Source organism: Sparassis crispa (genome assembly GCF_003851025.1).
Source record: "Sparassis crispa DNA, contig_000004F, whole genome shotgun sequence".
Classification (NCBI taxonomy): Eukaryota; Fungi; Basidiomycota; class Agaricomycetes; order Polyporales; family Sparassidaceae; genus Sparassis; species Sparassis crispa.
Genome location: NW_020939751.1, coordinates 1,014,512 through 1,035,945, shown reverse-complemented (window position 1 = coordinate 1,035,945; position 21,434 = coordinate 1,014,512). Strand labels below are relative to the sequence as shown.

Below are 21,434 nucleotides of genomic sequence, written 5' to 3'. Positions count from 1 at the left end.
AATGTCCAAGTTGTATTTCTAGCGTTCATCATTTAACTCGACCCAAAACCACACTGTTCTACTATTACGCTCGGTTTCATGCACCGTATCAGAGGTCCGGTATCCCTGAGGATTTCGTGCGTATCCACGGGTGCTTCCTGCATAGAAAATAAAATGTACAACAATGTAACACCGCAACGTATACCACAATACTATCTGCGTAACCCCATGTCATGTTACTCGTACAATAAGAATTCAGCTGAACTTGGGACTCTGTCTGCAGGCGACAGGAGCCGGGTGGAAAGATCATAGTGAAAAAGCATATATGCACAGTTCCTTCTGACAGCTGAGTATCTCTACATTCCTCCTCTTTTGCTAGACTGAGATATCGGCGTAGACTGGACGATGGTCACTGGCTATAACTCCATCGTCTGTGAGCGCCGATCCGACCTTGTAGGCATCCGCAGTCCTATCACCGACATCGTGTCATTCGTACCAAATACACTGATTGATTATAGGACGACTCACCAGCCACCATTGCTCCCACCGAATATAAAGTCAATCCGGGTGAAGACCGAGCTGTCCCCGGGTCTGTTGAATCCAGTGAAAGTAGCAAAGTCACCGGAGACACGTAGCTTCGGTGTATGCCCCTTCAGGTCGTGCATAACGAAGTTTGGGAGAGACGTGTCGGGCACCGCGTATTTCTCCACGAAGGATGAGTTAATTGCCGGAGCCGGGATTGCTCCAGTGGTGATTTGGTATGCACCCGAATCGTACCCAGTAGCTGCACTGTTGAAGTCGCCCGTGATAAATACGGGGCCACCTGTCTTGTATGCTTCGTAACGTGCGCGAGTGAGAAGGAGTGCAGCGCCAACACGACGCTGAGCGTCGGACCTGTCGTCAAGGTGAGTATTCAATAGCGTCAAATTCGTTTCTGCGCCGAAATTTCTGGGACCGGAGGCGAAGTGCGCGACTGTGCAGACTCTGTGAGAGCCTGCACCGGGGTATCTGGAGGGCTCGAACGGATTGTCGCTGATGGGATTATCAATTTCTTTGCGATATAAGAAATATCTGTAGGAACGTACGAAAGCCAGAAGGAATTGTATGAGATCAATCGTAGAGCTGATCTGAAGTTATTTTGGTTGAGACACGCGCACCACTCGTGTCGAGGAATTACCACCATTACTTTTTGTAAAAGATCGGACAGAATTCTCCAGCTGCTCGACCGTCGTCGCGGCCTACACCTACCTACATCGAGACGATTTACACCTCCGCAGAATGTGACTGTCTGAAAACTTACCCACGCCCAGTCATCTCCGAGCAAGTCGGCGAGGTCCTTCACTTGCCTGACAAGCGCTTCCTGGAATCCTGAGAAGGGAGAAGATAAAGGGCGTGCGCTGCTCGTAGATGATTGGACGCACCAATGAGCGTAAGGTCTTCGTTGAGTAGCTGCTGGGCAACCTTGATTCTTCGAAGACTCCAAGGCTGTTCTCCGGTCTTTTGCAAGAACGGAGGCCGAACAAGTGGGTCGGGAATAGCATCGAGAGACTGTTGCACTGTGATCCCATCCGGCTGCGAGTCATAGCGTAAATTGTATGTTGCTACGCGCATTATCGCCGATCGATGAGCGTTGGTCGAGGAGAAAGGGAATTGCAAGCCAGTCGAGTCCGGGATGGAAGGTATCCCTCCTTTGATGTAGAAAAGCAACGATGATAGGAGTAATGCGATACAGGTGGAGACCATATATTTGACAATGACTGTCTTGATGTAGATAATGTGGATAAGCCCTTCCGGCTACTGCTAGCAGGGTCTTGAGCTTCCGAACCCTCCTGGTCGGCGCTGTTGATGTCCAAGGTTGCAAACGTAACTTCCCCCTTGTGCATGCAACGGAAGTACAACAACAGAAACACCTTCTGAAGCAGTACTGGAGGCCTGAAACACAAAGATTCTACACCATGTTCCGGATGCAAGAGGCCAACAGACATGCCTCGGACAACATGATCAAATAGCAGACTAACCTGAGTCGGAGACTGCCCACGTCTACGTGCAAATGCTGTCTACGAGCTGGGCGCTCCTAGCGATCAGGACTCGGCGATAAGGTGAGTAGTAAGCAGCGTGCTAATAGTTGCAAGGTTGGCGTTTATCTGGCGACTCGAGCGCTCCGTGCGGTGCGGACTTTCTAAGTTTGGCAGGTCGCCTTCCCGTTCGGGTTATGAATGAATGCACAGCGTTTATGATTGCTGGCTAAATTCTGTGATAATTATCCATCATGATATCTGCGGTCAACAGATCTACAACATATCGGTACATGTACACAAAGTAATCATACACAGCGTCAAAAGGAACGTAAATCTACAAAGTACTGCAATGCGGATCCAATATTTTACGGGTCCGTCCCTCACGATCATCGACAGTACTCTTACACCCACCCACCCTCCGCGACTCCTGCAGTAGCATACCGCAAGGCCTCACGTCCGGCTCAATGCGGCAAAATCCGCCGCAAATTCCTGCATCGCATCGAGCGTCTCCGTGAGATGTCTAAAGGTGATCTTCTCGCCCCTACTGACCGCGAGCGAGTTCGCCGTGCGCGTCGCGTTCTTGATCTGCCGTCCATTAATCTCGCGTTCCGCGAGTTTCTGGAGCACGCTCTCGTCAAAGTCGTCCACGGACGCGCCGACCTTCTGAAGGAACGCGCGCCAGACCTGCACCTTCGCGGCCTGTGAGAGCTCCTGGAAGTGCAGCGCGACGTGAATCCGCGAGAGGAACGCCTCGTCGAACGTTTTGATGCGGTTCGTCGTCATGAAGAGAATGCCGCGATAGTACTCCACGTGACGCAGGCTGCGGATACCCGTGAGTGAGTGAGTGAGTGGGTGCATGAGAGGAGGGTAAGGCACTCACAAGACGGCGACCATGGCGTTCCGCTCTAGGTCGTGCAGCGATCGTTGCTCAAGGAACACATCGGCCTGCGAACTCGTCAGAATCTCACAATTAGCTGGAGGTAGGAAAAAGAAGAACCTCGTCGATGAGCACAATCGCCTTCCAGCTCGTCGCAATATCGAACACGCGCTCCAGCGCCTGGTCCAGTTCGGACGCCTTGGTGCCGAGGTCGCCACAGCCGATGACATACAGCGGCCTCCTGACGTGCTCGCTCGTTGCTTCCGCCGAGAGCGTCTTGCCCACGCCCGGCGGGCCAAAGAGGTTGATCACGAGCCCGTGGCCTTTGCCCTGCACAAAGTCGTCGAAGCCGAGGTCGGCGTTGTGCGCCTCCACGAGGGACTGCAGGAGCGTCTTGCGGTCCGCGGGGAGCACCAGATTCGCGAACGCCTCGTCGTTCCAGACGATGGGGAGGATGTGCTCTACATTGAACTCCACTGTAAAACAGGATGAGCATCATGAATTCGAGGCGCCAGACTACGACACCTACGCCATATCTTGTCCGACAAGCTGAAGCCGTACACCACGGGCGAGGTAAGGATGATCTCGTCTTCAGTAAGTTCCTCTTGCTTTGGCTGCGTCTTCGATTGCACACGCAGTGCTGGAATGCCCCTATCTGTATCAATTATGTTTGTTATGATGTGACCCGCAGAACGCCTAGGAGTACACACTGTTGTTGACTGGGTTGCCGTACCGGTCATATTCGACGTCGTTTTGAATAGGCGCCTCCGTCTTAGTGACGGGCAGCTCGTAGTTGGGGTTCAGCCTCTTGAAGTTGCCTACATATCGTGCGATCAGTAAGCTCATGATAGAAAACACCGACATGCACTGACCTCGATCGACCATGACTCGTGAGTTGACCTGTCAGGTCAACGTGAAAAAAAGTAAATGGATACACTGTTATCAATTGCTTACGTTGAACCGAACGAGCTTTTTCATTGAACCAACGGAGCAAGCCATCGCCGAGGTGCCCTTGTAGTGCATGTGATGCACGCCCCGCAGGGACATCCACTTCCGCCCTCTCGTGAGCAACGTCCTCCTAAGCTCAGCTTCTGCTGGGTGGTAGTTGATGGGAAACGCATCGAGAGAGTTGATTTTTACCGTGCCCTTGAACAGCGGGAGGAACACCCTGTTTTGCACGCGCCCAAACGCCTTCCCCGCGGCAGCCTTGTGCAGCTCTGGGTCCATGGGAGGGGACCAGCCGTCCGGAGTGTTCGCCACGCCCTCGTCGGCGGCGTCGATACTCTCGCAGACGAGGTCGTAGAACGCGCTGCTGATCGTGTTCACGCGCGTCACGGACTTGAGTTGTAGCGCACGGGGCTCGCCAGTGATGGGGCACTCGGTGACGAGCACCGTCCGTGGAGTGAAGACCGCGTAGAGCAGGTCGAAGGTGATCTCGCCGTGTGACGTCAAATTCTGGACCCTCAAGATCGTGCTACGGTAGTCCCGGTATAGGTACTCGAGCAGTACGCCCACTGTCGCGAGGATGTGTCGGTCCTCCGTCGACGGATCCTTTCTGGTCTGCAATCGGTGTTGATATGCTTCGAATTGGGGGAGGAACGCGATGAGCAGGTGCGGGTCTAGCTATCGCGAGCGTCAGGTCTACTAACACCAGAGACCGCTGATAGCGACTCACCTCGAGCGGGTCTGCGGTCCATGAAATACCCTGCACCTCCTGCATGACGTCCCTGCAGGCCTTGAGAAAGTAAGGGCTCTTCACCGTGACCTGGAACTTGGGCTCCGCTCCCGCGTCGCTCTCCTGCGGGCTCGGCATCTTGCGCACGACGACGAAGCAGTACGCCTGCCAGGGGTCGGAGTTGTCCGAGCCCATGGGGCGCATCATCTCCGCAGTCACCTTCGCTCCTGAGTTCCTGTACTTCCACGTCTTCCCCCAGGTGCTGTAGTAGTAGTCGACGCGCTTCACCTTCAGGTTCGGAGGCGGCAGCGCCGCCGCGGGCGCGACGAGTGCTGCGGTGGAGTCGGTATCGTCGTTATCGTCATGGGACGTGCTCGGACTCGCCGCAGCATCCTCCTTTTCGGCAGAAACCTCGGGAACGGGGACCACGGTAGAGGACCTCTTTAGAGAGAGATAGCGATGCATGGCAGCTGGGGGGAAAGCAGCGCTGAATAGAGAGGGGTGAGACCATAACTTAGGCCCTTTATACACGCTTCCGCTGCGCGCCTAGTGTGGACAATCGTAACAGCGCCCAAGGACAGATAGACGCTTCCGAGACCCGATGACTCCGCATATTGACTCCTGGCAAAGGGCCCATGCACGGCTCTACGATACCAGATGGACACGGTGTCACCATCTCGCGGGAATGACCAATCATCCAGTGATTCTTTGACGAGCATTCCACGTCGCACAGCTTGCGGACGCATCTGATTAAAGTAGCGGCATTTTGAGAGGCAACGCAGAGAGCAGGCTCTGTAAAGCAGTACAGCGTCAATGTTGTCAGAATAGAAGTTGCACAGCCTACCGAAGTGACTGGTCGCCCATTAACGACAACATTCCAATACCAGTGCTAACCTTGATAACAGTGCTTTGTTTATATTTGCATTTGCCCACGATATAGCAAACATGAGAGGCCAACTTACACAGGTACGGCGACAGAAGCATGGTGAGGTGCCCCCGGACGACATGCACTGAGACACATCCGAGTCGAAGAGGTAGATGTGAGCGCTAGTGTTCGGTCAGTTTTCTGGCTCACTCCTCGCACTCAGGAAAATTCCCTACCATTATTCGTAGTTCACTCTTGTAATGTTTTCGTAGAACCTGTAGGTTGCGGCGGGCACAGGCGGATGCAGATGATACAGTGGTGTCAGAAAGTGTAGCTTTGATTTCGGCATCACAAGGACGTTGTGTTTGCGGTAGTCCACATGATCCTGCTGTGGGTCCACATTGAACCTCCACCAAGGTGGCTCTAGACTATAACCCGTGTCGGCACGGTTTACGGATAATTTCTGAGTCCAGGTGCACTCACTGATTTGATCCATGCATGAAGACTGACGTGAGTTCAATTGGATTAGTATATGGTGCAACAGAAAATATAATCAAGTATGTAGCTACCCGTTATACTTACTATCTGCGGAAAGCTAGTCTCCCACTGATTGTAGACAGTATTCTACTTCAGTCGCCGTTCCACGGAATATCTACCGAATCCACAACGTCGCGGCAGCCAGTAGCCGCGTACTATTTCGTCGCGGTAAACCACATCATGTACTTGGTGAAATGGTTAAAATTTTTCATTCATCCCGCCCCAAGACCATATAGGCACCTGCCTCGTGCTTCAGCGTCGACGTCCTGTCCGAGGCTTATAGTCCACATACGCTTGCGCAATCTGGGGAGCTGTGAATTTGTGGCACTGCAGTCCTGGTCCGCTGTGCTAGAGGCCTCGCCTGCGAAACCACCCGAGTATCTGACGACGCGCTGGGAAGACTACCACGAACCTTGAACTGCCAAGGAGTCGAAAACCACGAGCAGCCAGGTGACCGGGACTCTGCCCTAGTACGGGTCGAGTGAGACCATACGCCGTAGCTCGACTTTTTGTGCCCGCCATCTCCGCATCTCCGCATCTCACCATGTGTTGTGGATGATTGCCCTAAGATGCACGAACCAGTCCCTCATGCAACTGTGAGTAGGTAGACGCGTATTTGATACCGATTTCAAGCACCTAGCGAACTTAACAGTACGCTGAAAAAGTGCCATTATTATCGTCCGACCCGGGACTGCTTTTCAGGTGGACAGCACTGGAGCCCAGACTTGGAACGCGAAGAAGAATCTCAGCTGTGTTCAACAGTCTCAAACCACACCTCCGACCACGAGTCCTGTGCTTTTCATCTCCGGATGTACCGCTGCTCGCGTATGAGTACCTCTGATAGTGCGAGTGGGAGTATACCGATCCTTATTTTAGAGGTCTGCTGGCGAGTCTGAGGGGAGCACAGGACACACAATCCTGAGAATCAACGCACAATTGCAGGCGAAGTAAAGGGTACTTGTGATTTATGAGAGACTATAGGGCGCTGGCAACCAACTCAGCCTACGCAATTTGTTCCATAACGCTCACCTCGAAGTAAATCCACTGAAAGTCAATCCACCCTAAGTTGCGTTAGCAGCCACAATAACTCCGTCATCAGCCACTCCAGGGGATCGAATGCCCAAGCAGAGAAAATTTCCCTCATCTTGCGCGTGTCCTGACTGTGCAGCAATACCTCCAAAGGCCTTGAGTGATATCTCGACCAGGGGACCTATCACAGAAGGTGCAAGATGATATGAGCTCACAAGAGAAAACGGCATATGGGGGCTGCAGCTGGTCGCGGCCTTTCATCTGCTGCAGAAGGTATGCAATAAAAGTGACGAAGCAAATAAATCAGAGCAGTCCGTGACGGGAAAAGCTGAGTCCACGAACGAAAGGAGTCGGGAGACTCGGGAAGAGATAATTGAGCAAGTGGCGGCTGCCGGTGACTTGTTTGGCTGCGGCCACGGCGGGCATTTCCACAACCGCAACGACGACTTTTCTGAGCAAACATGTCTTTGTATGTGGATGATACTTAGATTCGTGTCTTCGGATATTCAAACCACACCAACTCTGGCGGTACTGACTTTGAGCGAGGCCTGGTCTTCCCCTCCCGATTCTGCGGTGCAAATTTCTGCCTGCATTCTGGTGGCTCTCGCAGAAATCTGTGCATTTGTTCGCCTTTGTGCTGCCGACATATTCATGACTCTTGAAACTTTTCGCTAGAGGTCTGATTGGAGTTTTGCTCCACGGTTGACGACAACTCCTTTGCTTCGCCCGATTCCTGGAGCATCACAAGCCGTCAAGCGAACACTGAGGGCGACCATTTAGTAAGACGACCGTTTGATGGCCTTTGAGGTTCGTCTTTGCCGTGCATACATGGTTGGGATTATGCTTGTCGGACACAATTTGGGGAAATACGTGAGTCTGCACAGTTATTCTTGCCTTACATTCCATCACGTTCTTGTGCATTGCGGTCTTGGAACATTTCCCTTCCGTGTATGAATTGCGAACTCGTCTGCCTGATGCCTTGCTGTGCGGCGACTCGCGAGGATGTCGGCTGGATCGCTTGTTTGGTACATTTTCCCCTTGATGGTCTTATCATTCTTGCAATTCTGTCTTGGGAATGGCCTGCAGCGTCACACATCACACATATTCAGAAGGTGTTGATTATGAGAGGACGACATGACTCGCCTGCGCGCCACGCCGAAGGGCAGGAGTGACGCGTGATGTGACGTCGGGTCACGCATTGTGCACGACAGGTTCTGCGCGAAACGAACCGATGAGTGCCAGAGACAGTGACATTGCGAAAGGGGGCAAGCGTGGGGGATAGCTCACTTTGGTTATTTGCGGGAAGGATATTCAGCTGTGTTTAGGTCGAAATTGCTAGCTGTGGTCTGCTGTGGACAGGCGTCGGTGATGCGGCACCCACTGTAGCGTGGAAATTCGCGATACCGAGCAGCGCCTCGTATCGCGACGAATGTGTCTTTGGGAACAGACGGAAGAAATAAATTTGAGTCATCGGGATGCATAGAGTCTCTCGAGTAAGATTCACTGAAAGTTAGCTGTTCTCTCTAGGAATCCGTCTTCACTTGCCTGCAGGAGGCAGGGAACCTGTCAATCCATGCACTCTCGAATAAATTTGGCTGTATGGTCGTCTATCGCCCATATTCCGCTCCAAGAGCTGTTCGACATGTTCGCGGAGGCCGATCGATGAGCACGGAGGCATATGCACAGGCGCGGAGTCAGAAATGAGAGCACGGCGGTTATGTCAAGGAATGTCGCGTCGCTGCAACAGCATGCCCGCTAACCCAAATCAGCTTCGAGAGCCGCCATATTTACGAAATGGCTACTTCTCCCATGGCCTCGCCGAGCTATTTAACGAGCGTCGCCAGGGTTGTGCTCTCTCTTTCAAACTATCACCTTCAATCCTAAGACGTCTGCCCTGGCCCTCTCCTCTGCATTTGTCGTCCACCTCTGGTGTCGTTGCTCCCGCCATCGAGCATCACGGCATCTCGAGTCCGGTAATTTGGATGCTCCTGGATACTTTTACGCTTGCCCGCTCGTTTTCTGTGTCTTCATGGACCATTATCCTAGACTGCCCCCGTATAGCTCTCGAAGTTGTTTCAGGTATCATCCATACCCGAGAGCTAGGCGGCGCTATGACCGACTGGAACGTGTCGTGGTACGTCGTATACGACTTTACAATTTCCTCAAAACAGATACACGTTCGTACATGTTGTTCAGGGTGCCGAATATGGAGACGACACCGAGGACACGATACTGGACTCGCCGCCGCCGATCTCTCTGGTACGAGAGGACGATATTACATGTACGCAGTAACTGACAGTGTTACTTTTTTCTGTCTGCCTCCACAGTTGCCCTCGAACGTGTTTGGCGCTACTTCAAACGATGACGTGTCAACACTCGAGCTCGATGATCGTGTTTATCAACACGATGAATCTGACGCTGGACGAAAACAGGAAACACTGCAGGTTGTGAAGCAGTGGCTCGCCGTAAGTGCTGACGCCCTATTGTTCTACTTGGTCTGCTTCATGAATCTCGAAATTAGAAGGTGCTCGTTGTATGGCGCAAGTGCCAGAGGCTGCGCGCCGTGCAGGCCTGGTTACCTGCTAAGACACAGTAGCTCGCATGAGCATATACTACTCGCTTATCAGAAGGCCTTCAAGGGGCTGCGATGGGTTTTTTGGGTTACCTCATTCATTTGTATGCATAGTTGATCTTCCATTGTGCACTGTCTTATGGCTTGCGAAACTAATATTGATTTATGAAAGTCACCGGATTTAGTCTCGCCTTTGCGTGTGCTGGACAAGGGTTGCGTTCAGCGTTGCGTGTCTCTTCCACAGCAACTACGGCCTGAAGGACTGCGGTTCATATTAATTCCGAGTGTCGGTGCATCGCCTCCAGTCCCGACCTTGCGAGAAATGACTTTGACAACATATCCTTACACACAGATGGGAGGACCCGGTTTAAACAACCAGAGAGTTTCAAGCCGTGGTCTCTACCTGTCTAATGCGAAATAAAATACAGTGGCATAGTCAGGTGGGTCAGCACATCGAACCTCTGTAACGTTGGGTCGCGACGGAGAGTTGCAGCCATGATGTTGTGCTTTCTGCCAGGTGGGCCTTCATTTTCCCTGCTTCCTGCACCGTTTGTTCTTCGACTGTTGGGTCTGCTGCCCGCTTCACTGGCAGTACCGATTCCTCGACTTTTTTCCCCTTCTCAGTGACTCCGTAATACCTCAAACTGATGTTAAATAGGCTTCGCTCTCAAAACTTGCAATAGAAAACCCTGCGTACGAAAGCCCTCGAATGGTATACCGTCAGCACGTCACGACGGTGTGGACGTGGCTCGGAGGAGCCTAGTACGAAACCACATTTGCAGTGGGGAACGTCCATGGCTGCACTACATGGTTTCCGGGATGGCACTAAGTTATGCGGGCTACGATTGTTTCACGGTCAAATGCTCTGCTCGACGGGGAAGACCATCATCACCAACCACCTTTGCTAGGATGGTCCAATATGTGCTAGAGATCCATCCTTCGAGGAAAATTCATCCTCGCAGAAATCTTCGGCTTCATGTGTACAGCTGCAGGGCAAACTACTATTAAGCAGTATTACCTACCCGTTATCGACGAAATGTACTGGGCCCGTGTTGATTCGGAGGAAAGGCGTGCGATTGAGGGGGGTAAGATTGGAACAAAACCTGGGCTACGCGGCATATCCGAGCCGGATTTATGTCGATGCTGGCGGGTGCTAACGAGGGAATCAGATATGTCTACTGTGGATGCAACACGCAGAGTTTAGCACCTCACCCCGAGCAATGCAGAGACTTTGGGACAGTGACGAGCCTTCGGCTGCTGCTCTCGCAGAGCATCCAGGTCATCTGGGGGGGCGATTCGCTCTGAAGAGTGGATAGCATGCATATCTTATAAGCCGCCTAAAGCAACGCGCAATTATAATCGAGCTAGACATGGGCTAATCGTATACCGCAACATCCCGTTCCCACAGCGAAGCTTAGCAGGCCGCGCCGCGAGGACTGAGCATGGCGCAAGTGTAGAGGGATCAATATCGTCTGTAAATGTCCATAATCATTCAGTATGCAGATCGTCGGGCTCACAAGACCGGCTAAATGGGTCGCACTCCAGGGCAGAATAGGTAGTGGGTAGGTAATTAAGGAAAGAAATGCAAAAGATGTCCATCTCCGGATTAGAGCTAGCGAGATTGTCCTCAAATACAATCGAAGACGTGAAAGCGTACAAGTGCAACTGATCTGATCTATGGTATGGGTGAAGTGCGTGGATCGTGAGTGAAGCGGGTCCGTTGAACTAGATCGTCTGGCAGATGCCGCACGTGAAGTGCAGCTCGTCTCGTAATACGAGAGCTGCGGTCGGCGGTCAGCGACATGACGACCATAGTAGCGAATTCTAGGACTTACGAAGAGCAATCAGGGCAGCAAAGCAAGCAATGGATAGGACGTAGACGGTGCCGTATTTGATGACGATCCAGCGGCGCTGCCGCTTCTGTTTGATAGAGTACAGAGGTGCACGAATTTGTTTCGAAGGACGTAACCAGACTGGAACAGGAGATGAGCACTATCACCAATGGATTACGAGGATAAAACTCACACAGCATCATGGAATGAGCGCGATCAATGTAAGGTATGAGGATTGGTGGGGTCAAAATGAACAGCAGGAAGTGACCAGTGAGGAAATCTGAACTCCAGAGCGAAAGCTCGATGATCTTCACGATGAACTCGCGCGCTGGTTGGGACATAGCGTGCGAGCCCAGACCGCGACCGTACCATTTTCCTGTCCACCAGGCGCGGTTCGTCTCGTCGTGCTTGAATTCCCGAGACAGGAAGACCGCAATGAGCACCTTGTTGATCGCTCGTTGAATGTAGATGACGGCGATGAGACCCAGCACTGCGTGAGGAACGTTCCATAACTCAAGGAACCACTAAGAGGGGCAAGGCCATCAGCAACGGAACACCGGAATCATGTCACTACGTACCAGGAACTCAAAGAAACCAATCGTGCCGATGACACCCAACGAGTGAGCAAGGAAGGCCATGAACGAACCGAACTTCGGGTAGGGCGTGTCCAGCAGTGGGCCCAGGAACAAGGATACCAGGAATAGTAAAAAGAGGATAGCCGCATTCCACAAAATTGGTCCGATGGACACAATCGCGATACGAATAAGAGCGTTTGGTGGCTCTTTTCTCGCGTCGACGGGGAAAGACTTGACAAAGATGTAGGCAACCACCATCAGGACAGCCATAACGGTGGGGAAGATGATCTCCGAAAACATCACAGCGCGCCAACCTGCCCGGGGAACGTCGCCCGAGAGCTTCTCTGAAGGGTGTCCGAGTTTCTTCTTCTTGTACCCAGTGATCATGGTACGTGAAAGACGGCAGTAACCGATCCACGAGTTCTGGTGCACTCGCGAGTTACCGCGATTCATCCAACGCAGGAACTCCCTGTTTCGTGTCAGCTACTGCACGTCACATATATGTCAGAAACTTACCTATAGTCCACAATGAAATCGGCGAACGAGAATTGATGCGGGTTGAACAAGAATGGCGAGATACAAAGAGACAGGGTGGAGAACCAGAAGTAGATAATCCAACCGGTCCACAACGTCAGTGTGACATAGAGTAGCATCACGAGCGTCCTCATGCCAAGATATATACTAGGGCCAGCGAAACGTGAGTAGAGAATGCTGAAGGAGATCCTCGTAGTAGCAAAACCACGGCCTGTCGCGATGTACCGAGCGCCACCAAACGTTAAATTGGTGGCGATGGAATGGGAAGAGATACGCGTTGAAAAGACCTCGAAGGCAGGCGATGCTGAGCTGAAGTGCTTCGTCAGACGGAGGATGGCTTTTATAGTTCCGCGCTCGACCAGTTCTGCGATAGGTATGAGGATAAGAACATGTACACACCATTTAAAACTCACCTTGCAAGAAAAGTGGCAGGTACGCGATCAGGAACACTAAAAAGATACTGATGATACAGCGATTGATCCACTGGAACACAGGTTGGAGGTTATAGCATCCTGTAGGACCGAGAGAAACACCATTTGAAGTGTACTGGCACAATGTGAGTTGGCCCTTGAGCGTTCCCAAGTACACCACTGCGAACTCGTCAGTAAACAGCGACTTCCTAAATTCAGCGGGTACACTCACTTGTCGTGATGAAGATCTGCACCGAGAGGATGACGAGCATGTTATGGATGTGGAAACCGGGGTGGCCGTAGTAGAACGTGAGGAAGCGGTCGATAGGGAGCTGAGTCCCGAGGTAGTAGTACTCGCGACTGAGCATCTGTTCGCCCATACCGGTACCGATCTTCGTCTGGAAGTTCAGAATGGTGCCGAACCCAAGGTCGCGACCTTTTCCGCACTGATAGTACTCCGTATGTTTGATTCGTCCACCGCGGCCAAACGCGGTCATACCAGCATAGATATCCTCGTTCAAGTGCAGACCCTTCTGCGCCTTGGAGACACCACCGCGCGTGTTCATGTAGATCGCGTTGAGGAAATCGGGGTGGCCATAGTGAAGCTTGCCCCCAATCCATGCCAGCGAGCGCGCCGTGAGCGTACCGAATGTCTGTTCCTTGCCAGCCGCCAAATCACCCAGAATACCGATGTTCTCGGAGAAGATGTACTCGCGCGCACCAACAATAGCGACGGGGTTCTTCTTGAATTCCTTGTGACCCCACTGAGCGTAAGGGCTCTGGCTGGAGACGGCGTACTCTTCGAACTCGCCAAGCACGTTGCGGATCTTCAGACACTCCTCCAGGTAGTTATCCTGGTTGGCATCGATGAGCTGCAGGTATTCGCCACGATAGAAGATGATCGCGTGGTTCTGGTTGTCCGACTTGCCGTCGCCGAGAATTGGGTTACCAGGGAGCTCAATGCGGAACTTGGGGCGACGACGTCCCGTCTCAGGGATAAACTCGGAATGACCATCGATGAGCGCAGAGAATAGTCGGACTTCGCCACCTTCCTTGCGTGCGGGCTCCTCCTCAAGGTAGGCGATCTGGAGATCAGGATAAGCGCGAAGGAGAAACTCGGCGTTCTCTTGCTCCTCGCGGTTGAACTTGGAGTAACGCTGCATCGAAACGACGAATTTGAATTTGCGACGAGCCATGCGTTCCAGTTCGCGCTCCAGCTTGTCTGTGTTGCCGCCGAAGAGCTGAACGACCTCGGGGTTCTCGACACGGTAGAGTAGCTTAATCGCTTTAGAGTAGTTCATCATGCCAGACACGGTACGGTAGAGGGTCTGTGCACGGAGAGACGCCCAAATACGTGTCCGCAGAGTGAATTCGGGGGCGGCACTCTTGAAACCAATGCAATAGAAAGGCAGATCATCGGTCTTTGACTGACCCTTCTCGTCGGAACCGAAGGGGTTCGGGCCGTTGTACATGGTTGACTCCTCGGCGAGGATCTTGGTATCCTTGACGAAATTGTCCCATTCGACGGGGTGCAGCTGTTTGAGGTATTCCAAGAGAGTAACTCGGGTATTCTGATCCTCTTCGCGAATGATCTCTCTCAATGAAAGAAGGATCTAGATAACACGAATCAGTTGTCGAAGATCAACGTGCCAATCATCGACGTACCTTCTCGCTATAATGAGGCGTCAGGACGGTGAACGTGGGCATAGCATCGACAGGTAGAGGCTCCGGAACAGCAGTTGTGAGTGATTGAGCGAAGAACGAAATTCGGCGCTCCGCCTCGCTTCCGGGCGTGAAGAACTCGCCCTTGAACCCCTTGTCGCTCTGTGAAATAAAGAACGGGGGAGCACGCAGGCTGCGGCGGCCGTCTTGGCCAACGTCTACCTGATGATATAGCAACTTCTGGACATGGTCAATGGAGAGCAAGTGCTCGCGGTACATGGAAATAATGATCGCGTTCCAGATTTGCGAGACCAAGACCTGATTGATGTTCAGAAGATTAGAGCATACAACAGAAAGAAAGATGAAACGGCTTACCTTGGGCTTATACTTCGCTTCCATATCGGCAGTAGCGAGCAACTTCGCATAGATGCGCTTGGGCAAACGAGTGTAGATGTCTTTCCATGGGGTCCAGATCGATAATCCAAGGTAGAACGAGCGCGCGATGCTGGCCACCGTGTTCCAGATAATCCACCACAAGAACGTATCCAGGAAGAACAGCACCAGGTCCATGATGTACATGATCGTGAGAGCGAACGCGGCCTGATTCCGACAGAGAGCATTGCCGAAATATTTATCGCCGCAATTCTGGATTTTCATACCCACCATAACGCGGATCGGACCCTGGAACGATAGCGTGAGGAAGAAGTACGACTCGGTGAACTTGCAGCCGAAGACGAGAAACCAGAGTGCCACGGAAGCGAGGCGCGCGGTAGCCTTAAGGGACGGGTAGCTCGCCGTGAAGGTCTGGCTGGCGAGGTACTTCCGCGACTTGCCGGCAACTCTATCACCGAACATACGACCTGATGGGACAATGGCGAAGAGGAGAGTGGCGACGACAGAGATGAAGAACTGGACAATACCGAGGATGAGCGCCAACGACCCGCCAGGTGACGAGTTCTCTGCGATCGCGACATAGATTGTCGGCCCACCCGTGAGAGCCAACGTGACGATGAGGAAAAGTAAACGCCGGGTAAGGTGAGAAGTGTTGTTCCAGGTGGTGGGGATGTACGAGAATTCGGCCAGTGTAGCGGCAATCATAATTATTGTCGCAACCGCACCACCGAGAGCTGTCGCACTCCATCTCATCGCTGAAGAGTTCTGCCCATTATAGATGGTCGGCGAGTTGTACGCCGTATAGAACCAGTACATGGCGATGTGAATGACCCAGATCCGATTGAAGTTGACCAACAGGTGTCCAAACGATCGCTTCTCGTAGTACGTCTTGAAGAACACACGGTTCCAGTCGATTCGCTCAAACTTCATGAATCGTTGCGCGGGCGGCAGATCAACCAACCGAGTCTTCGCGCAAAATCATCTCAGCGCGAATACAGCTAACAGGAGGTGCATGGCGTACCTTGTCGGTTAGTACAATACGAGCAATGCCCTCCGGGTACCAGAAGAGCTGATTGACGTCGTCATAACCGATGATGCTCTCGTGATCCTTCTCCCGGCGGACGAACTTCCCATCGACTACCTCATATCCCTGGTCCCGAATGAACGTATACAAAGGCTTGACGATGGTACGAAGGTACAAGCTCTCAGGCACCGGATCGATCTTGTTCTGACACTCCGGCGACCGATAATAATCATCCGCACACTTGAAGATGAAGCAGAGACACTCGGGCACGAACCGCACCTGTGCGGCTTCTCCCCAGCACAGCAGAAAGAGCGCGATCTGGCGCATGCGATCATACTGGCTCATGTTGTTCATCGCCTGCCGCCATCGGTCCATCGCACTATTAAGCGACTTCTCTGAATTGTTCCTATGGCCACCACGTTTCGTCGACTTCAGGCGTTGCAGACCAGGATTTTGTGTGTGCCCGACTGCATCGTCGAGGTCAAGCTGCGCAGCGAAGTACCACTTGCGGTAGTTGGCATGCTGACCACCGATGTAGTCTGCGTGCAGCGTGAGAAGGGCTTGATTTGGCGACATGCGGGAGGCACGACTGTCCAGCAGCTGCATGGTGAAGTCGAACTATATACTTTCGTATTAATACTGAAATCCAGCAGCCAGACGATAAAACTTTACCATGTTGCGCATGGAGTCTCGTTGGAAGCCGAACTTCTGGGTCAGGTCGAGAAAAATGTCCTCAATCTCCTCCTTCGACAAGGGAATTTGTCTTTCCGATGTCCACGCAGGGTACGGCTCGCGTGAGCCTGGAGGACCGCCATTCTGGTCGACAAAAGTGGGAGTAGATGCTTCTGAAAGACCCATGCGAGGGGGGCCCAGCGATTCGGCAGAGGGTGCATATTTCTGGCCGTACACATCAACCTCCGAATCGGTATCGGGTTGCGCTGCCGCCCAGTGAGTCTTAAAAGCGGAACATGACAACGACGCACTCACTGTACGCATCGTAACCATTATTGTCGTAATAGCGATCCTCCTCATTCAGACCAGTATTGCTGCCGTCTGACATGTAGGTGTCGCGACGGCCATAGTTGTCAGAGTCGTTATCGTAGTACCTCTGTGCGTCCGCCGCTTGCCCGTTGCTGAAGGGATCGTGGGGATCAGAAGAAGGCGAGCGGGAAACGTAGATGCCCTCATGGCTGCGAGGTGGACCGGGGCGACCAGCCATAGTAGACTAGAGGAGCGAGCTCGTCGTCGCCGTCGATGAGGAGACCGGTGAGAAGGGTGGAGAAAAGAAGTGACGGTAGAGTTGCGGCGTCGCTGCCGTGCGGTGCGGCTGGGACCCACTGCGGGCAGACTGGGAAACGTACCCTCAAAATGGAACTCGGCAATCGCCCTCCCAAACCTTCTCCTTATTTGGTCTGCCTAGCCCCAATCTGGCCTTGTCTGCAAACCCTCCTGTGGGCGTCTACAATGGGCGTCCACCAATCGCTCCGCCAGAGAACGCCCATCGTTTACGCCTGCGTATTGACGATAAATCCGTGTCTCGCACTTGCGCCCTGCGTACCACATCCTTTAAAGAAACGTGTATGAATCCACTCTTCGGAAGCGTCTGTACGATAATGACGGCCTCGTGTATGCGGGGCTTCATAGGAGGGTCGCTTCGCACCGCCGTCAGAGAGTTCTTCCGGTCTTCTCTCGAGACAAAAATGCTTCTTGATCCTGCTCTCGAGGCTGTAAATTGACTTGGCCTCTCCTTCTTGACGTATGCGGGCGCAAAGAGGTGCACAGAAATGGGAAGTCGACCAGACCTGCCTCGAGCCTGTGATCACTTGCGGCTGCTCTGGGTCCACATTGAGGTTTGCTCGTCGTGACGCATCTACGATGACGCTGCAGTTCGGAGCCCTTGGCGGGTGTGTAAGGCTGTAAAGCTCGTGGATAAGACAGAAGAGCAGGCCCCTAACCTCCTCACCCTATGTTTTATGTCCTTACATAATTTATATGTCCTCTGAGACTTACTGTATTGAGAAGAGACTCGCGCATACGCACGAAGGCATCGCAGCAGCGACACAATCTGCCGATGTCAAGACTTGTCCTGGTATGTCTCAAACTTATCATTGCGAAAACCGTCTCCCAATGTAGCATCAGCTCCATGACCCCCAACTGTATGCAGACCAGAGGCCGTAAGTTTGTGGCATGGAGATTCTGAATCGCTACAATCGCAAGTGACTCCATCAATTATAATTGCCCCCTGATCTTTATATATTAGTTTACATTGACATTTTGTTGGCATTAAGGTATTACTTTCCCTCAGTACTCATTATTTGACGTCATGCGGTCGGGATGCATGGTGATTACGTAATCGCTGCATTGGTATTTCGCGCAAGTACTGCGAATACCAACCTTATTCCTTAGTACAAGGTCTTCGTCCACAGCAACGGAGCATTTTTGGCTTGATACCCAATGCCATCCCCTCAACCCGATCGCAAACGAGCACGCGTCGACGAGGAGGACCCAGCGGAAGCACTCGTGAACCATCCGACCCTGTACTTCGACGACGGGAACATCATCATAAGTTCTGGCAGCACGCTTTTCTGCGTTCACCGGTCACTGCTATCCAAACATTCGCCTGTGTTCAAGGATCTCTTCGAACCCAAGGAGGACAAGAAGCAGGCGTTCCTGCGGGGATGCTTGCACATCCACGTCGAAGACGACAGGGAAGAGATGGAGGCGCTGCTGAACATTATCTACGATGGCTTGTGAGTACACACCATCGGACGCGCTTTGAAATTGAAAGCGTTTGACACATTTTCTGAATATAGTCGCATCGATTTCCCGCACCTGACGGTCGAGACCTATCCCGCGCTCGCCACTCTTCTCTGCATGACGACCAAATACCAGCTCGCGCGCACGCGTACGGAGATCATCGAGCGCATACGGAGAGAATGGCCGGACACGCTCACGAGCCATGACACGAAGATGGACGAACGGAGGCAGTTGCACCCGCACCCGTCGCCGTTCCTCGTGATGGACGGCAAAGTCGAGCTCAACCCACTGTACAACCCGACTGCCGCGCAACACGAGGAGCTCGTGCACCCCGCAAGCGTGATCGCCCTACTCCGCCAGACCGACTGTGCAACGCCACAGATCTTCGCGCCAATCTTCTACGAGCTCAGCCGCTGCAGCTGGACATTCGGTGGGCCCGCGGTCGGGCACAACATTGCCCCTCTCTCTCATGCGGACGTTGAACGCCTCATCGTGGGCATCGAGCGTCTGCGAACATTGCACATGTTCTATGCAGCCAAATGCCCCCTCTTCACTGTGACCCCGGGGCACGAGGGTTGCCTACAGGGTCTCCAGCACTGCTGGAGCGATATCGCGAGCGTATTCGCGAGGAAGACGGGACCGCGAGAGCCGGTGGAGGATTGGAAGGAGTTAACGAAGCTGGCTTGCAGTTACGGGCAACTTGCAGTTTCATACCAGATCTGTGCGCACTGTTGGAAGTCCCTAACGCTTGAGACGGACGCAATCAGATCGGCTTTGTGGAGTCAGCTTACGACGTCCTTCCAGCTCACGCCTTGAAATGCTTTGTACGTTACCAGTCCGCTCTCGCTAGTCCTTGATACCTCCCGCTACAGCAGTAAAATGTACAACAGATGATGAGTCTCCGAACCCTGCATGACAATGCTGTATTGCTACATCCTTGGCTTGTCGTTAGCATAAACTTCCCCGATTTCTTGTTCTCCTACGCATTCAGTGTCCTGCCAATCTGTCAATGTAGCTGTTGTCTTCAGTATCAATTTTTCATCGAGGAATGAATACATTATAGCTCGAGTTCAGATGGAGGCTTTCGTCCTACTGCAGCTTGAAAATCTTCACTCTAAACATCCGGCACAACCATGCGGGTGGACAAGGTGCCCCGCCGCGAATTTCGACCAGAACGCGAGAACAATATTTGCGAGGTAATGGTCATCGGTGCCTTAAATGTGAGAGCCAATATCGAAAACAAGCGTAGGCCAACGCCGCCAGTACGAGTAGAACAATTGTGATTGATCTCGTGTTAAATACCGACGTCTCATGCTCTACCTATCATAGGAGATGGCTTAAGAATACGCATGATGAGACGATAGCGGAACTCACCACAGACGTGAATGGTGATAGAACGGGTATCGTGAAATGCGACGGCAGGCACCAACGAGAGGAGCGATAGTCCGTGTGTTGGCGAAACAGGATATACAAGATGGCAGAAACAAATGCAAAGAGACAGCCGAGAAGTATGAGCTGGGCAGCGAGGGTGTTAGCGAGTTATGTAGACGTTAAGTCCCGCTTTACCACGAGTCTCTCCAGCTTCGCATGCCGCTCGTCGTGTATCCGCTGCAGCTCGGCAAGTTCATGCTATTAGGAAATATAATCACCACTACTTGTAGTCTGAAGACGTTGTATATGACTCACCGCGCGCTTCTCCTCGTGTGACTCCGTCAGCACGTAGACCTCTTGGTGGAACGCCGCGCGCACAGACAGAGCCGCCTCCGCAGTCAGTGCACGGGCAGCCCAGTATTGCTCCGTGGAGTTGAGTGCAGCAGCAGACCGAAGACGTACTGCGGTGTCGGCCGGTTTCGTCAAGGCTGTGCTTGGTGTAGCCGGAGCGATAACGGCATACATCATAGTGCGGCTCTGAGGGGGAGTTGACTCCCCGGTAACAGGTAGGGAGCTGTATCCTCCGGAGGCCGATTGAAACGGAAGCACGCTTGTCTGCGCCATCGCGATGGGATTCTGGGTTGAGCTTCCTGCTGACGACCGCTGTTGAGTTTTGAGCTTGTTCATTGTCGGCATGCACACGTATCTTGAACGGCAGTCGTCTCAAAATCAGTACAACGGATCTAGTCATACAGACAATAGAATACTCACCTTGGTAGCTCGACTATTATTGAGGAGAGGGCAGCACCCAACCCGTCGACGAGGACCAGGACGGCGCCACTGTCAGACGCGTGCTGGGCACGTGCCTCGTACGCGATCGACCTCAACTTGGTGACCTGCCAAATTGAGTCTGAAGAATCTTGACCCCCACACTCGACACTACTCGATGGTTATCATGTCTAAAGCTGAGGTTTTTGAAGTTATTCGTGGGCCATATTTGCTTCATATACTGTTCATGTTGGTTATGTTGCGAATAGTTCTATAGGGATTAGCACCGTGACTGAATCCAGCTAACAAATTACTACAATCCATATCGCGATGGCTGAAGAAACATACGTTGAGGTGACTACAGCCACATTTCTGTAGTATTTCTGAAATTTCAGAGGAACACCGAAATAACTGGTATAGTGAGATTGGAGTCTGGACTGATTCCCCGTTTTTAGCTAGCTATGCTGCTGCGATGAGCGTCCATCCTGTCAGCCAACACCTTCAAAACGCGTGAGCTGCTGTCTCTCGCTCTTCCTTCTCCTTCTCGCTCACTCCT

At 52.6% G+C, this 21,434-nt stretch overlaps 6 protein-coding genes across 6 annotated transcripts; 2 read left to right on the top strand and 4 right to left on the bottom strand.

The window, feature by feature from the left end:
* Positions 1-354: 354 nt before the first annotated feature.
* Positions 355-1,722, bottom strand: SCP_0503540 (DNase I-like protein; the record flags this gene model as incomplete). The annotated part of the gene is made up of 6 exons (XM_027758418.1): positions 355-448; positions 508-1,011; positions 1,065-1,106; positions 1,166-1,227; positions 1,280-1,347; positions 1,401-1,722. 6 exons carry the CDS (start codon positions 1,720-1,722, stop codon positions 355-357), a joined length of 1,092 nt encoding a protein of 363 aa, XP_027614219.1.
* A 725-nt stretch (positions 1,723-2,447) lies between these two features.
* On the bottom strand, positions 2,448-5,014 carry SCP_0503530 (ATPase family AAA domain-containing protein; the record flags this gene model as incomplete). The annotated part of the gene is made up of 8 exons (XM_027758417.1): positions 2,448-2,817; positions 2,878-2,942; positions 2,995-3,350; positions 3,404-3,529; positions 3,585-3,692; positions 3,747-3,774; positions 3,829-4,497; positions 4,550-5,014. The coding sequence occupies 8 exons, from the start codon at positions 5,012-5,014 to the stop codon at positions 2,448-2,450; spliced, it is 2,187 nt and encodes a 728-aa protein (XP_027614218.1).
* A 3,995-nt stretch (positions 5,015-9,009) lies between these two features.
* SCP_0503520 (hypothetical protein) lies at positions 9,010-9,576 on the top strand (the record flags this gene model as incomplete). The annotated part of the gene is made up of 4 exons (XM_027758416.1): positions 9,010-9,114; positions 9,177-9,239; positions 9,308-9,445; positions 9,502-9,576. 4 exons carry the CDS (start codon positions 9,010-9,012, stop codon positions 9,574-9,576), a joined length of 381 nt encoding a protein of 126 aa, XP_027614217.1.
* A 1,701-nt stretch (positions 9,577-11,277) lies between these two features.
* On the bottom strand, positions 11,278-17,201 carry SCP_0503510 (1,3-beta-glucan synthase component FKS1; the record flags this gene model as incomplete). Its single annotated transcript, XM_027758415.1, has 12 exons — positions 11,278-11,333; positions 11,388-11,525; positions 11,578-11,908; positions 11,963-12,428; positions 12,476-12,857; positions 12,907-13,083; positions 13,136-14,516; positions 14,569-14,883; positions 14,941-15,924; positions 15,980-16,600; positions 16,655-16,920; positions 16,970-17,201. The coding sequence occupies 12 exons, from the start codon at positions 17,199-17,201 to the stop codon at positions 11,278-11,280; spliced, it is 5,349 nt and encodes a 1,782-aa protein (XP_027614216.1).
* A 1,235-nt stretch (positions 17,202-18,436) lies between these two features.
* Positions 18,437-19,555, top strand: SCP_0503500 (hypothetical protein; the record flags this gene model as incomplete). Its single annotated transcript, XM_027758414.1, has 2 exons — positions 18,437-18,732; positions 18,796-19,555. The coding sequence occupies 2 exons, from the start codon at positions 18,437-18,439 to the stop codon at positions 19,553-19,555; spliced, it is 1,056 nt and encodes a 351-aa protein (XP_027614215.1).
* A 387-nt stretch (positions 19,556-19,942) lies between these two features.
* Positions 19,943-20,734, bottom strand: SCP_0503490 (hypothetical protein; the record flags this gene model as incomplete). The annotated part of the gene is made up of 4 exons (XM_027758413.1): positions 19,943-20,059; positions 20,114-20,254; positions 20,306-20,368; positions 20,426-20,734. 4 exons carry the CDS (start codon positions 20,732-20,734, stop codon positions 19,943-19,945), a joined length of 630 nt encoding a protein of 209 aa, XP_027614214.1.
* Positions 20,735-21,434: the final 700 nt, after the last annotated feature.